The sequence below is a fragment of the Canis lupus genome, chromosome 4 (assembly GCF_011100685.1).
Source record: "Canis lupus familiaris isolate Mischka breed German Shepherd chromosome 4, alternate assembly UU_Cfam_GSD_1.0, whole genome shotgun sequence".
Taxonomy (NCBI): domain Eukaryota; kingdom Metazoa; phylum Chordata; class Mammalia; order Carnivora; family Canidae; genus Canis; species Canis lupus.
In genome coordinates this window covers 35421121-35438746 of record NC_049225.1, presented here as the reverse complement: position 1 = coordinate 35438746, position 17626 = coordinate 35421121, and the positions used below count along the sequence as shown (strand labels likewise).

Here is a 17626-nt window from a genome sequence, read left to right as displayed (position 1 = left end):
AACAAGGAGAGCACACAGGATCTCACGGCAGACCTGAGACTACTTAAGTGGAGGGTGTCCCAGTTTAAAGAAAGGAGATGCCAGGAAAGGCAGTCAAGTAGGGAGAGAAGATATTGCAGTCTTCTTAAAACAACTACGCTGAAACTAATGAGCCTCATGTAGAAGCCAGTTAAAGCAGATGTGGAGAGAACAAAGACAAAATATAGAAGCCATATTCCTGAGTTTCATAGAGTCCACCCACCAGATATGAGATGCATCCCCAATAGGTCAGAAAATGAGCACAGGAAAAGACTGTAGTCATGAGAACAGACATCAACAATTATGTGTGAAGTTTTACTTGATTGGTACAGTACTGGACAAGTTATTAACTTGAATGCTGACATTTAAGCACTGCCTGGGAAAACTGCCATTCTGGACCAAAATAGTAACAGAAAGGAACTGCTTGTCATTATAAAAGTAGCAACAATATAAGCAGAAATTGGCCATGTTATTCTTAAATATCAGATGGCCAGAAAGGAAAAATTTCAGTATGATGAAGCGTAACTTTAAAAAGGTAAATAGGAGTCCATGACTTGAGATTCCAATAGGGAAGATGGGTTAAGAATATTTGGAAACTTCTAAAAGCACCAAGTTTACACTTTAATGGAATTTTTAACATTAAAACAATTTTTACTTTTAATTGATCATAAAAAAAAGAAAGAAAGCAAAGATCTGTTAGGAGTTATATAGATGACTCTCAAATAATCCCAGATAGAGAACATTTACAGGAAGAAGGATAGAATGAAGTCTATAACCGAAGATGAATACAGGGACTATGAAGCATCCAAGAACAGTTGCAGGAGGGCTAGCGATCCAAATGAGCTTAGTCCTGCAGAAGAGAAAATGTAAAGAAAAACCAAGAAAGAGTTTCTCTGGCAGTGCTAGAAGAAAGGCCACCAAGCAATGGACGTGTTACTGACAAAACAGCAGGTGACAGAGGACAAAGATCAGCACCATGTGGTGGGAGCCGCTCTCGCAGATGCAGGAAGAGATCCTCCAGGGCTTCTGTATTCTGCACGAGTGCCTGCCCTTGAAGCCGAGGCCGGGTGATCAGACCCCAGCAAGAGAAGAGCACCTGGGAGAGGGCTGGAAGGCAGGTGCGACGGGAAGAGTTCAGGGAAGGCCAGTGTTGGACACTGAAGAGCTAAATGGGACACTATTCCTTTTTTTAAAAGATAAAGCACTTTCCCAACTATAGTTTGGAGGCAGCGTGGTTTTATGGAAAAAGCAAGGGCTCTGGAATCAAAAAGCCTATTAAATCCTAGCTTCGCCACTAATTTTGTGAACAATGAACTTCTCTCTGGGCTTTCCTTTCATGTGCTGCAAAATGAAGGACAAAAATCCCTGCCTTACAGAGTAACTGGGAGAAAATGAGGTAGCATGTCCCAAGTATCTAGCTTATTACATTCAAACAGTAAATATTCAATAATTAATTATTCCTCCTCTAGTGAATGTGACATGATCCTAGTGGGATTCTAGAATAAGCCCCAAATGCTTATGAACTCCTGGAAGAGTCCATGTGGCTTCACCAAGAACAGCAACATGAGCCTCAGCTCTCACCTTTCCTAAGATGGGTTAACTACAGGCCTGGGTAGGCAAAGAGCAGATGACCAAGCTGAGGGAAGGATCCTTCCTGTCCCTGCACCCCCCACGTCCATCCTCCACTCATGTCCACTTGTATGACTTGTCCAAGTGATGTGAGCTTAGGGACTTAGATTTGAATTACAACACTGTTTGGAAATGAGGTTTTCGGTCCCAGGCCTTTGATCTGTAAACCAGGAGAAGGGCGACTGTGCTAAGGGAGAAGGGAACAGAAGCTGCCTGGGGAGCCCTGTTCTCAGGCGGCCCAAGAGTAAGCGACAGGACTCAGGCTCTGAAAAGCAATTCCCCTAAACTATTCACGTGCCTATATGACTCTTGTGTAACAGTCTGTGTGAACCTAGGGATGCACATAATCACCTCCTAAGGACAGACCAGTTTTATCACCAACACGGTAAAAGCTAATGTTTACTAAGCCCTGTGTGCTAAACTCTTCACATATTTGTTACATCGTTTGATTCTTGCAACCTCTTTATAAAAGAGAACTTTATAAAAGAGAACTCTAAAAAAATTTCGGGGATCTCTGGGTGGCGCAGCAGTTTAGCGCCTGCCTTCGGCCCAGGGCATGATCCTGGAGACCCAGGATCGAGTCCCACATCGGGCTCCCTGCATGGAGCCTGCTTCTCCCTCTGCCTGTGTCTCTGCCTTTCTCTCTGTATCTCTCATGAATAAATAAATAAAATCTTAATAAAATAAAAATAAAATAGAATAGAATAGAATAGAATAGAATAGAATAGAATAGAATAAATAAAATAAAATAAATAAAAAAGAAAATTTCCTTGCCCCAGAGTTCTGCAGCTAGTAAGCAGCAGTAATTGGATTTGAATACAGCCTGTGAAGTTTAACAACTAACTTATATTAGTGAATTCAATTTGCAATGCACCTAGTTTAGGGGGCTTGCAGGATGCTGGTTTTACTGCCGAGCTTGGTGCTCTAACCAGAGTTCTTTCTTCAATATTTTTAGTGTTTAAAAAAATGTACAGAATGTGTGGCTGATAAACGTCAAATGACATGAAACTGGGAGAAATAATCAAATTAGCATCCCCCCAATCCTGACAAATTACAGCAAGGACTAATTCTAACATGATAACATCTAACATAGGCAAGTATGTGACAACTGTTTAACAGAACTCATTCCATTCCCATCCTCCTATTTGCATCAAGAAACCTAAAGAACCAATAAAGAATTGGAGAGACATGGCTGAGTGCTGGCGGGAGGGCAAGATGTGATTTCAGCTGACAGGCAGCTCGACAGGTTAAGAGTGCGCTATGACATTCCACCATCTAACACGACATTTGGCTGTACTTAGAAAAAGGGAAAGGAGCTACTTATTCTCTGCTTTTTTTTTTCCTTCTGGTCAAAATACACTCAATTCTGTGTATTACACTGAGAAACCAGAGTAACTAAAGCTGATCAGACACGGAGCAGCTGCGGTGACGGTGAACTAGCATTTTCACCTGGCAAACACTAGGGGGTATGGGGAGGAATGCAGGATAACAGAAACACACTAAAAAGCTTTCATCACACAGTAAAGGGCTGTCTTATTAAAGAGGCTTTAGATTTGTCCTCTGTGGTCCAAAGGGGCAGGAAGAGATTTGTAAGTCATTAGGAGGAAAAGCTTTCTAAAGACCGGGTCAGGCTGTTCGTAAGATGAAATGTGGAGGTGGTTTTGGAGGTGAGGAGTCCCTGTCACCAGAGGCGTCATACCTAGAAAACAGATGGGATGCAACATGTGTCTATGTGGGGGAGGAAGTACAGAGGTGCCGTGTGGATCCCAAACTTTAGCAGAGGTTGGAACATACAACCTTTAAAGTTTCTCTCAATCCTGAGAATTTCTTAATAATGGGAATAAACTTCCTAAAATAGTTGAACCTTAAATCTGTGAACAAACAGTTCTGTCTGAAGCTGTTTTTCAAAAACATTGGAAGGATTGCTGGGGCAAAATTACCATACAGGATTTTGAAGGGATTAGGTTTATATCCGAGAGCCATCGGTCATAAACTCTTATGACCAGCCCTCTGATGCTTTGCTGTTGCTATTAAAATAGCTCCACTGAGATTTCCTTACAAGGACTTAACATTTCTAAGTTGTCTCAATGACACAAAGGTTATTGCCCATCACCCTAAAGTCTTCCCAGTCAATTTTATGAGCCACGGGTGATACTGTGACAATATTTTTTTTGCAGTCATGACAATTTAGAAACAGGATCATCAAAACCTTTTTTTGTAGGGCAAATAATCTGGAACCTCAATTACCACAATCCTACTACCTTGGAGTAAGAGCCAAGCTTTGTCCAGTACCTCTGATTTACAAGAACATACAGTGATGAGCAGATCAAGTACACTGCTCCTGGGAAGATGAATACTTTTTACGTGGCCCCCTCCTTTCTTCATTTCACAGGCCCCAAATTAGATCTTACCTTGCACTGAAAATCAGATCCTTCATATTTCATACACCCTGAAGCTAATGTGGTTTCTCCCTGGTCATCTTCTTCTATGATGGCAAAGCAATGCCCATTAGTTCTAAAAGAAAAGACCCAAAAAACCAAAACATGTAACTTCACATCAGAAAGTACCAATGAAATCTCAGTCTGAATGTGCCTGGATACTGATGACCTTCAGTATCTGGTTTTTTGAACTACAACTGCATTCACATGTTATTTTTTGGCACAATTCTATGGGTTCTCAGGCAAATGAAAGAGGTCATGCCTCAACTAAAACCTAAAGGTCCAAGGTGGAAAAAGATTTCTATTTAAACGGGTTCTCTAAATATGAATTAAGTAACTTCTCTTTGTAAATCACAGTCATGTGATCACAGAGAATTCATTCATAAAATTTTACAGAGTAAACAATTTTATGTTTTAAAAACATGCTTAAAAATGGCTGCATCTCTCAGGCGCCTGGGTGGTTCAGTCGGTTGAGCCTCTGACTCTTGGTTGCAGCTCAGGGAGGTCATGATCTCGGGGTCGTGGGGTCAAGACCCACACTGGGCTCTGTGTTCAGTGGGGAGTGTACTTAGACTCTCTCTCCCTCCCCTTCTGTCCCTCCTCCCACTTGCATGTTCTCTCTCTCAAATAAATCAATAAATAAAATCTTTTTAAAAAATAAAAACTTTTTTTGGTGCTCCTACTTAGCATTCATATCAGTAAGTATATTGTTTCTGCTTAAAAGACTCTTGCAGAATTATTAATTTTTTTGTAAGGAAAAAATGCTGAGTCTGGGGCAAAATTTTGTTAAAATTAATGATTCAGTTTTATTCTGGGTTACTAAGCCACTAATCACAGGCTCATACTACAGACAAGAAGTTTGGCAAGAAATTACTTGGTGACATGGTGCGGAACACTCCCCTTTAACAGATCACCCCGGCTTTCACAATAAATTCAACCACCACCAGAGGACAAACAACAAATCTAAAACATGATCAACTGTCATATAATTTCAATATTTTACATGTACACTTTTTTGTTTTATATCTGCTGATATTCAAAGAGCATACAATTATTAGGAAAGTAGAAAGTGGGACGCTATTACTTCATAACAGGGACAGAATTAATTAACTGATGGGACGGAGTTGTTCAGGAAATTTTTTTGGCTAGGAAGCCAATTCTTCAATGTCCCCAAATAATATGGAACAGAATTACATGATCATATATAAATGTGTTGAATAGTTAACATAAAATTAAGTAGGAAAATTAAAATTGTCATATAAGCCAGATTTGGATTGGGAACTCACTTGTAAGAAAGTAACATAAAATTAATTAAATATCACAATATCAACTCCTATCTTTCTGTAAAATATTTCAGCCAATTCAGAATTATAAGATTTGGGGTCAATTTCTATTTTTGGTAATCTCTAAATTTTCTACAGTGAGTATCAGTAAACTTTATGATAAGAATATTATTAAATAAACTCAAAATGTTAGACAAATACCAGATTCCTTTTACCTCCTTTAAAAAGGATATTACAATGTTACTGTAAGAAAAGAACCATCAATCATGCAACAGTACTAAATGTTCCCATATATACAGCAAGAAGCTTTTGGCTCTTTGGAAAGATACCATATAAAATGAAAAAAAAAAAAACTTAGACAATGTAAATAATTCTTAAAATAGCACCAAATGCACTCCTATTTTCATAACTTCAAGGAAGACTGCAAAAAATACTCACATGCATGTGTTATTAATAGCATCATCCGGGCAGTGTCCTGAGCAATAGCACTTCAAAAAAGGCAAGGTATCCTCTGGTGCTAAGGTTACTCCATTTTCCGATTTTTTCTGGTCAGAGTCCGATTTCATCCCAGTACCGTGGAGCATACTGTCTAGGTTCTGCCCTGTGTTCAAATACGAAATCTGTGAATAAATCACTGCTGAAAGCTAATTCTTTCATTTCCATTTCCAAAGAGAGGTTCCTAGGCTTTCTTATTATAGTATGGCAGCTACTGTGCTTAATTAAAAATACATTTCATTCGTTCATTCGACATCTGATCATAACCTCTTATGCACAGAGTAACTGTCCCAGGTAATGTGAGACACACGGAGAGGACCATGTCACAACTCTTGCACCAGCAGAGGCAAACAACGTGGCAAACGTAGACTATGGCTATAACTTGTAAGACACATACGAGATGGGAAGCGATTTCAGGGAAGGCGGAGATCATTTCCAATCATTCAACAGTACACAAATTATGGTTCTTAGACTCTTTGGCTCAAGACTTGGAAGCAGCTTAAAAAAAAAATCCTTTATTTGTGCCTCTACATGGAAGTGGACTTACTAAGCATCTCGCTTTGGACTTTAATTGCTTAAGTAAGGGAACTGTGAGAGCAAAGGGACTAATCATATTATCTGGTGCCTTTTATCTCAAGGTCATTGGTTCAAATCCAGCCCATGCTGCCAGAAACTGAAGGTTACTGTAGGGCAGCAGTTAGCTTATGAAAATAGAACTGTGTTCTTGCATGAGAGTCAAGTAGCTTCAAATGACAGATACTGTCATATTTGGTACTGAATCTTTCAGGCTGAATGCAGAACAGAACTAAAAAAATGTTTTAATAATTTCTCCCTCCTTCTGAATCGGCTGTACTTGGCTAGCCTGTTCCTTGTAGGATTGACCTCCAGGGAATAAAATGTAGAGCCAAACAGGTATAAAATATTAAAAGAATTGTGTCTAAGCAACATTTCATTATAAATGTTAAATAAGTGGTTCAAGTGTAACATGGACTTGACTTTTAAATTTAGCCATCCTGATGGGATGAACTACTGAAGAGAAAAAGTAACACACATACAAAATACACACACTGATAACAGGAAAAGAATGTGCTGCTAATTAAATTTTGGCGATTCCATGCTTTGAATTTTAATGATTTTCATTTAACCCTTTAAATTGATAACGCTTAACGACCTCATTTATGTTAGGAATGTTAACTGTAAAAATTAACAAAAGGGCGGGGTGGCCAGGAACAGAAGAAATCCACCAGGCTAAAAATGAGGAGAACTAGATTGTGGTCTACGATGGTCCTACAATGTTCGTACCAGGTTAGTTCTCTGGATGATCATGGACAAGCCATGTCACTTCTCCAAGCCCCAGTTACTCAGTAAGAACGCAGGAAGCAGGGATCCCTGGGTGGCGCAGCGGTTTGGCGCCTGCCTTTGGCCCAGGGCGCGATCCTGGAGACCCGGGATCGAATCCCACGTCAGGCTCCCGGTGCATGGGGCCTGCTTCTCCCTCTGCCTGTGTCTCTGCCTCTCTCTCTCTCACTGTGTGCCTATCATAAATAAATAAAAAATTAAAAAAAAAAAAAAAAAAAAAAAAAAAGAACGCAGGAAGCATTACTTTAAATATGGAGAAGCTCAGGGCGTGATCCTGGGGTCCCGGGATCGAGTTCCACATCGGGCTCCCCGCAGGGAGCCTGCGTCTCCCTCTGCCCGTGTCTCTGCCTCTCTCTGGGTCTCTCATGAATGAATAAATAAAATCTTTTAAAAATAATAATTCCTGCCCAATTCAAGAGGTTATAAATATAGATGAAGTGAACGTACAACAAAGGCCTTAATTACACATAAAATAGGGTACAAATGAAGATATTATTTAATAACGAAGATCACACTAAAAGATCACCAATACCTAGAATATTCAAAGTTATATCATGGTCAATACACATAATTTCCCAAAACGTGGTATGAATTTAGGAAATCAAAAATCCTAATTATTATAGTTTGCATCTGGGGTTTGTATTACCTCTTAATATTTTAACAAAACATTAATGAGAGGCTGGCTATGTGCAGGCAGGGTGCTGAGACTGACCTGGTCCTCGAGAAACTTGGAAGGAGACAAGGGAGAAATGCAATAAGCACATGAACACACTGTGAAGAGTGAGATAATACAAAGGCAAACAAAGGAAGGAGCCTGTAACTCAAACTCAGGCTAGGTGTCAAAAGCAATGAAATCTACGCTGAACCTTAAAGTTGTAGGATTTCTGTAAACGGAGGCACGGGTGCAGAGCAAAATACCCAGCAACAGGCTCTCTGCACTATCCCGCTAGGTGACGGCACCCATTCCCATGGTTTAAACCCATCTCTTTGTCGATGGTTCCTGGGTTCCCGTCCAGCCCTGAGCTGCTTAAGTAATCTCAGAATTAACCTGTCCAAAATGGAAGTCTTGATGTATCTCCTCAAACCTGCCTCCCCAAATCTTTTGGCTCAATCTCCAAAACAGATCTCAAGTTTTTCCATTTTTCTCCACCTCTGCTATCCCTCGGGCCCAGCACGCTGTGCCACCGAGATAGAAATCTGCACACTGACCTCCCCCTCCTGTACGTGGCCTCTCCCATCCATTGCCCACACAGGAGCCAGAGGTATCTTATAAACATAAATCTGATCCTGTCACTCCTCCGCTTAAAACCAATTAATGGCTCCACATGGGCTCAGAGTGAACTGCAATCTCCTTCCCTGTGTCACGGCCAGCAGGACCCGGGCCCTGTGTGCCTCTCCAACATCACCTCACAGCACCCACCTCCACCACGCTCAGGCCATGAGCCTCGTGTCAGCTCCCACAATATGCCAATGTCTTTCTACTCACGAGCCCTGTGCTGACAAGGCATAAAATGATGAGGTCTGTGGTGGGCCGAAGCTATAGGTCGTATTTCAAAACAGGCTCATGCAAAAATATTTCCAGCTCACACGCTCAGCAGAACAACTCAGAAAGAACCACAGATACAGATATAAATATGAAGATGAATAGCTCAAATGTGTAAGGGACTAGAGAACAAATTTATGCCACCTCCTTTGTCATCAGTGGCAATTTCTGGCATCAATGATTTTACATTTTTATTGCTGACTACATAATTTTTCTTACTTTCCCAGTAATCTATGGGCTTCCTTTGTATAAAGCGGAGAAAGTACTCCCCATCTTCAAGGCGGAATGTCTAGAGCAGAAATCTGAAGGCAAAAGGTAGGAGAGCTGGAGAGACCACTGGGACATCGAAGCTTCGCATGTCTGAAGCAGTCAGGAACAGTTCTTCGTGTACACGCTGCGGAGAGCCAACCCCCTAAGGTAGCCTCCAAGCTGCCCCAAAGGGCAGTTTGTATCATCCATCTCCTATTCCTTCATCACCTAACGCTGCAAGGGCCGGGCACCGCTGCCCATGGTGAGGCCTTCGGGAAGCCGGCGGCCGGGGCTACATGGTACCCGAGTCCCGACGAGTGGCCGCGTCCGCACAGTGGCCAGGCCTCAGGTCACACACACACACACACACACACACACACACACACACACGCCCTATTATAAGTATTTGCGCCTCCATGTGATGCACAGCCCTACTCTCAGTAGAGACAACTGTTTCGTCTAATCCAACAACTTCAGTTCCATGCCCCTTTCCACTGTTTACACAAGACAATAAATTAATTCTGGCCAACAAGGTTAGAAGGAAGTCTGCTGGGGAGTGGCAGGGGGCGGGAAAGGAGAGGTGCCTGGGAGATATCTTTACCAATTATTTTTATTATTTTTTAAAGGCTTTATTTATTTATTCATGAGAGACAGAGAGAGAGAGAGGCAGAGACACAGGTAGAGGGAGAAGCAGGCTCCACACAGGGAGCCTGATGCGGAACTTGATCCTGGGTCTCCGGGATCACGCCCTGGGCCAAAGGTGGGTGCCAAACCGCTGAGCCACCCAGGGATCCCTATCTATCTTTATCAATTAAAAAGTGACGCAAGAGACATCCATTCTCCTTCTACCGAATTTGCCAGATCTACATGTGATATCTGGCCCCACAGCAGCCACATCATGGCCATGAAGTGAGTTAACCGATGGCTAAATTAATAGGTGGAGAACACAGTTAAAAAAGAAAAAGAACTTGATGAGCCAAGGAATTAACTTAAATTTAAGTCCCCCTACCTTAGACTTCTTATTTTGTGATATAACATTTTTCTTCTTGTTTAAGCTGTTTTGAGTTTTTGTTGTTGTTGTTGTTACTTATAGCTGAAGACACCTTAACTGACACAAGGGAAAAAGTGTGTACCAGACTCCTTAAGTTGTCCAAAGGGTATCTCTTTTCCCTACCTTCCTAATTGACCAAACTCTGAAATTGTCTGGTGGGACAAAGTGTCCAGTCAGAGTCAATGGACTTAGATTAATTTAAGCTGACTGTAACAATCCTGTCTCCCAGTTTTCCAGGAGCCCCAGAAACTGTCTCAGTTTATCAAACAAAACACAATAAAATCTGCCGGCAGAAGGTTAGGTTTCTGGGGACATTTTGCTTTCCTGAAATAATGTCCAGCTGAGATCAGTGCTGACCCTTTCCCCATTTTTCCTTCCTCCAATGCAGATAACAGGACCCGTTTTGTAACCATTAGGGAAAAGCCAAGAAACTAGAGGTCAATCATGACACCACTCAACTACTGAATAAGCACCAGCAAACGTCTACCATCTACATCAAAAAATAAATTTAAGTCACTGTTGGACAATCAGTTACTTAAGCTAAGATCCATTTCTAAAACTTGTGACCAAATCAAAAACAAGGACTAAATAGCGATTAGATGTTAATTATCAGGTGACTCATTCTTTGTTCCAATTTGAGTACCTTTATCTCAATGTAAAGGACTTCAATCTTTATCATAACATTTAATGTTCTAAAAATTCCTGTTTACATCTAGGATACATGTTATTGTTTCTATTTTATAACAAGGAAACCAATATATGGAGGAATTTACTTTCCCAAGACACAACTGAAGCTAAAATTGAAGCTAAAGGCAAGTTATTTCCACTAATGCCACTCTCTAATCCTTCTTAATAATCTCCAAGAAATAACATTTTCTTCTACATTGGCTTTAGCTCTTTTAAAGACTAAATATTTTTATTTTATTTAAAGCAATTCTCAGGGACGCCTGGGTAGCTCAGCGGTTGAGCATCTGCCTTTGGCTCAGGTTGTGAACCCGGGGTCCTGGGATCGAGTCCCACATCAGGTTCCCTGCATGGAGCCTGCTTCTCCCTCTGCCTGTGTCTTTGCCTCTCTCTCTGTGTCTCTGCCTCTCTGTCTCTCATGAATAAATAAAATCTTAAAAAAAAAAAAAACCAACTAGATGAAGGCTGGGGCGCCAGGGTCAGTTAAGCATCTCCCTTTCGCTCAGGTCGTGATCCTAGGGTCTTAGGATGGAGCCCTACATGGGGCTCCCTGCTCAGTGGGGAGCTTCTTCTCCTTTTTCCCCTGCTGCTCCCCTGCTTGTGCTCTCTGTCTGCCAAATAAATAAATAAAATCTTTAAAAAAAAGCAATTCTCAAACTAACTAACCTTTTTGAAAGGAAGTGTAACAAATTTTGCTATTCATCACAGAAATGTAGTTCTTACCGAGATTTTTCACTTATACTTGATAACTAATTGCCAACTTATTTAATCTAATAAAAGTTTATTATAGAACAACCTGAATCAGGGTGGGGGAAAGTATTTTGAATTATATTGCCTCTGTGAGATCTACATAGATTTTTTTAAAAAATTGAACATCAAATACTGATTACCTGGGTGTGAGATGGCAAATATGCTACTATTAATTTAACTCATCTTTAGAACTATGACAGCTTTGGCTGATGGTAATCAAGACATACAGCTGTTAAAATAAAGGTGTTTTATTAAACAATTTGGCATTTCACCCATAAAAGTGGCTTTTGGAAGAGGGCTCTCTATGCTCTGAGCAAGAAAATAATAAAAGGTATTAACTGCATCTAAGAGAAAATATGAAGCTACAGATTATATTTTTATCTTTAAAATGAAAATGTCAGGGGCACCTAGGTGGCTCAGTCAGTTAGGTGGCTGCTCTTGGTTTCGGCTCAGGCCATCATCTCAGGGTCGTGGGATCGAGCCCCACACTGGGCCCCGGGCTCAGCAGGGAGTCTGCCTGAGATTCTCTCTCTCTCTGCCTCTCTCCCTGCTAGTGCACACACACACTCTCTCTAAAATAAATAAATACATCTTAAAAAAATGAAACTGTCAAAACACTTAGGCTATTATTGTATTTCTTGCCAGTAGAAATTAATCTTTATCACCGTGAACGAAACATCATGAAAGAACAATCTGTGATGACATAAACTTAAGAGAATGAATATACCCAATATCTTTAATCTAGACTTCTTTTGTGAAATAGTATTATCTCTTCAGTTTGGAATAATGTCCTAATTAAACCACCTGGGAAAAAGCCCATGTGCAAATATAGCCTATCTGATCCTCAGAGTCATTGCAATATTTTCCTGCTTGGGAGTTCCAAGCTGTGAACAAGCTGTGAAATTATAATGCTGTTCATAAACAAAACTTTGAGTATCCTATCAAGAAAATTTAGTGGTTAGCACATACAAGTGCAACTTACCTTTCTTTCTTTCTTTCTTTTTTTTTTTATTCATGAGACAGAAAGAGGCAGAGACATAGGCAGAGGGAGACACAGGCTCCATGCAGGAAGCCTGATGCGACACTGGATCCCGGGACTCCAGGATCACGCCCTGGCGGAAGGCAGGCGCCTGAGCCACCCAGGGATCCCCTTTCTGAAGTTCTTTTTTTTTTTTTTTTTTTTTTTTAAGATTTTATTTATGAGAGACAGAGAGAGAAAGAGAGAGAGGCAGAGACACAGGCAGAGGGAGAAGCAGGCTCCATGCAGGGAGCATTACATGGGACTCGAGGCGGTGCTAAACCGCTGAGCCAACGGAGCTGCCCCCTTTCTGAAGTTTTTTAATGACAAAATGATTTAAAAATTGTTTACATTTATTCCTTATTATATTTTAAAGGAGACAGGAATTTTAAAACTATGTCTTGAATACCTATTACCTTGTGTCTTAGTCTTATTAGGACAGGTACTTTATATTTTATCTCATTTAATCTTCATTAAGACTTAATTTGTATATCATAATGCCTATGTTATGGATAGGAGAACAGATTCAGAAAGGCTGAGATTTTACAAACATTTGAAAATGTTTTTATCACAGTCAAACTCAAAATTATCTGGCATGTATCTGTTCTTTGCCTTTTTACTTAAAAGCTATGCAGGCATACTGAGCCTAACTGTTCAAAAAGGGCCGTGAGTGGAAAGGACAGTTTCAAGAATGAGTGTCTTAAACGTAGAAATAAGTTACTGAAAAAGACGGTAAGATTACTTAACACTGATTTACCTTGAACATAAGAAATGATGAAGAGATAGGCTCCCAATAATTTGATGTAAATATACAGCTGAGTCATTGTTCAATTTTAATGTTTCCTGTATGCTGTCACCTCTAATCACTGGTCTTGTTATATTACTAATTTAAATGATTTTTATTCAAAGAGATTTTCTTGTTAAAGGTCTCAATCACTTGACAATGACTCCAATTTCCACTGTTTTCTCTTGACTCCTGAAAAATAAAAATATAAAAAAGGTAATGAATATAACTATATTCATAATTATAATAATTATAATTCTAGATAATTCTTCATAATTCTAGAAGTTTTCAAAACTGAGAAAAACAAATGCTCAAACATACCTTTAAATAATGAAACACATTGGTGGGGGGTGGGGGGAGACAGAAAGAGAGTAGCGGGAGGGGCAGAGGGAGAAGGGGAGAGAGAATCCTAAGCAGGCTTCACACCTAGCACGGAGCCCGATATGGGGCTTGATCTCACAACCCTGGGATCATGACCTGAGCCAAAATCAGAGTTGGATGCTTAACTGAGCCACCTAGGTGCCCTAATAATGAAATATATTTTAAAAGATTTATTAAACGTTTTAAAAAAGATTTTATTTATTTATCCACGAGAGACAGAGAGAGGCAGAGACACAGTCAGAGGGAGAAGCAGGCTCCCTGTGAGGAGCCCGATGCAGGACTTGAACCCCGGACCCTGTGGTCATGCCCTGAGCTGAAGGCAGATGCTCCACCGCTGAGCCACCCAGGCGCCCCCATTTTTAAAGATTAAAACTATCTTTATTCATGACAAAAAGGCACTGCAATTCAAAAGCTAAAATAATTCAGTAATAGGTTGCCACCTCTCCTGATCTTAGATTAAGCATATGTGAAACAAGTACACTAAATAATCCTAATAGTCTTTTCTGGTTGCTCTAATTTAATTAGTAACAATTTCTAAATATACTAAGAATAAAGCAGGAAAAACTGAATTTAGAACTATTCATCAGTAATCTTTCAAATCCTAACAGATGTGATAGAAACACCTCAAATCTTTGTAATAGTTTATTCTATAGAAGAGAAAGCCTACCTAGATAATCACACCTATTTAAACATGCAGTGTACTTAATCATTAAAGCAACAGAAATATATCTTAAAATTAATTTCCTAAAACATTACAAATCTGACTTTACTAGTATAAAATTGAGTTTTATTATGGGTGATGTGAAACGTAACCCCCCCCCCAATTAAGATTTGGCAATTATAAAATAGTTGAAATAGGTAACAAAAAAACCCTCACTAGTTCGTATATAGATGAATATAATTCTGTTTTTCCTCCCATCCTATTGGTTCAGACAATCTGATTTTATATTTTAGTCTAAACTATTCCTGAATGAAAAAGATTTTATTTATTCATAACACAATTACCCCCGGCATGATTTGTACCATAAACAACCTGAGCGTTCTATTTTATCAATCTAAGAATTTTTCACTTTAATTAGCTCTCTAAAGGCACCGTATTGAGGAAATAAGGTTTACAGAATATCATTTATATTATGCATTTTAATACAGCTTACTTCTAAAATCTCTGCAACTTCTCACTTCTCTAATATTAAACTGCTTCACAACTACACAATGCTGAGAGAGTAAGATGTAAAGTCTAAAATAATTACCGGACAACATTTATAATGTGGGTTAATGGCATTTCTTGGGAAAACTCTCTTTTTTGAAATTACACAATTGTGATTCTATGGATACTTGTTCCAGGTTTCATATTCAAAAGAAGTCTGCAGTATAATTCTAACTCTGTTGTCTCACCATATTTCTTTTTTTTTTAAGATTTTATTTATTCATGAGAGATAGGGGGGCGGGGCAGAGACAGAGGCAGAGGGAAAAGCAGGCTCCATGCAGGGAGCCCAACGAGGGACTCGGACTCAGTCCCGGGACTCATGGGACTCGATCCCAGGTCTCCAGGATCAAGCCCTGGGCTGAAGGCGGCGCTAAACTGCTGAGCCACCAGGGCTGCCCTCATCAATTTATTTAAAGCTATACCACCACCTAAACTATTACACTGTCCTTCTCACTGGTCTGTTTCTGCTTTTGTCCCCTCCAGTCCATTACATAGAAATCAGACAATTGCTTTCCCATCCCTCTTAGATTTAAATCCCAGATCCTCCATATACTCTTGCCTGATCTGTTCCTTGGGTTTTCAAAACTGAGAAAACTTGGGTTTTTGTTTGTTTCTTCAAACTCACATCTCACCAACTTCCCCTTATTCTCACCATTTCAGAAACATCATTCTCCCATTGCTCTTTTCTGCTTCCAGATCCTTGTACAGGCTGTTCCCTATGCCTAGAACTCACCTGTTTCTTTACCTGGCTAACTCTTCAGATCTGACTCCAGATCTCCGTGTAAATGTTGCTTTTTAGCATGGCTTCCCATAGTCTCCTCAGATAAGATCACCATCCCATGCCTCTCTTGGACCTGGCACTTTTCTTTCCTCACACTTAGGACAATTTATGCTTACATATGATTTATACTGTCTTGTTCAGTGCCTGACTGTTTTAATTGTCTTGTTTAATGACTATGAACTTCTTGAAGGTTCATTCTGTTTTGCCTTCATCGGTATGTTCTCAGTGTCCAGTACAGAATCATGTATATATAGGTACTTAATAAATATTTAGGAAATCAATTAATAGTCAGTGGCAGGAACACTGTTCCCACAGTACTTCAGCTTTAGAGGGAATCTGATGATTCACTTAATTGGTCTAGGCTCCTTTCCATCATGTCTATCATGTCCTTGACAGAGGTGCATTCACACTTTGTTCCTTTGGTTCTCTGTGAGCAAAGGTCCCTGATCTCTGAGTTGTATCTTAAGTGTAGTCATTTCCCTATCCTTTGCATTCCGTTCATTCCTCTCTAAAGTGTTCAAGAGGCCTGACCAGGTGGGGTAAAGTAGGGTGATGACCCTCTTTGATTAGGGCACTGTGCCTCTATTCCTGCTTGATAAGATTCCCTTCATGTCTTAGCAGTTGTCATAAGCACTGATGCATATTGAGCTGGTCAGTCAGCTAAAACCTAACATTTTTCTTATAGAGATTAAGGCTCTCCATTGTTGGGTTACAAATGAGGCAGTTAAAGCCATTTTACCTTTAGCCTTCCATTGACCAGTAAGCTGTTCTCTCTACAAGTTATTCCAGTTGTTTTTAGGTTATCAGAATTTCTTAAAGATGAGATTGTCACAGATCACACCTGTTACTTCCTGTGCCCTGTTATAAACATGTATGAGAGGAGGAGACTATATTGAGCACCTATTCTGTACCAGGCTCTCCTACTTCCTAACATATAATTTACATTGTATAACATACATAAAATATCCAGCAGGGCAGTCTAGGATAGTTAACACATGGACTCTGGAATAGATCTCCTTGATTAGAATTAGAGCCTTGCCACTTGCCAATAAATTCCTTAAACTGTGCTTGCCTCAGTGTCCTCATCTGTAAAATTAAAATAATAATAGCACTTACCTCATAAGGTGGCTGTGATGATTTGATAAATTAATGTTAATATATCCGTAGTGTTTATAATGGTGCTGGTACATAATTAGAGGTGAATATGTAGTAGCTATTACCTCATTTAGTTCTTAAAATAATTATGAGTTACTAATATAATTTCAGTTTTACAAATGAAGAAACTCATTCAGAGAAGTTAGGTTACTTATTTCAGGCAGATCAGGATTTGAACTTGAGCCCAGGATAGCAGTCACAGATGCTTATGTGAAAGAAACCAGACATAATCCCCTTCCTATGAACCAGACTGTGACTGTGGCGGGTGCTTAGGATCTCCTCGGCTGCTCTGCAGGATGCCTTAGTTTTCCTTCTGATGAGACTAGACCAAATAGTAAAATGGATGGATTCAATGGATCCAATGGATATATTTCATAAACAGACTCAATAGGACTTAGTATTGGATTAGATGTGGGGATAAGGGAGAATGAGGGTCAAAGAAGACCTCTACATTTCTGGCATGAGCAATTACTGAAATGAGGACAAGTGGATTTTGAAAGGAGTGAGGGGAAGAGATCAAGGGTTCAATTTTACGCATTTGAGATTACCCAAAGGGAATGTCATGAAGCTTAAAGGACACATTTAGTACTGAAGATATAAAACTATTACGTCAACAGCATAGAGTATTTGAAGCTATGGCTCTGTGTGGGATGGCCTTCTATGAATGAGAAGAGATGAGGGCCCCAGAACACCAACATTCATTCCAAAACTAGATCAAGAAAAGCATTAACACCATGTGAATTTACTTGGCATTCACTGATAAAATCGGTTTACAGTCCAGGACCTATCATGTGTAACATT

General features: G+C 39.9%; 1 protein-coding gene across 1 annotated transcript in view; it reads right to left on the bottom strand.

The window, feature by feature from the left end:
• The window catches only part of BMPR1A (bone morphogenetic protein receptor type 1A), a 61592-nt gene that overhangs the window by 20673 nt on the left and 23293 nt on the right, over nt 1–17626 (bottom strand). Inside the window, exons 2-4 of the mRNA NM_001145150.1 lie at nt 13275–13493; nt 5807–5969; nt 4059–4161 (exon numbers count right to left, since the gene is read on the bottom strand). Of these exons, the coding sequence (NP_001138622.1) occupies nt 4059–4161; nt 5807–5969; nt 13275–13341 (333 nt within the window). The 5' untranslated portion in view covers nt 13342–13493. The remainder of the gene's footprint in view (nt 1–4058; nt 4162–5806; nt 5970–13274; nt 13494–17626) is intronic.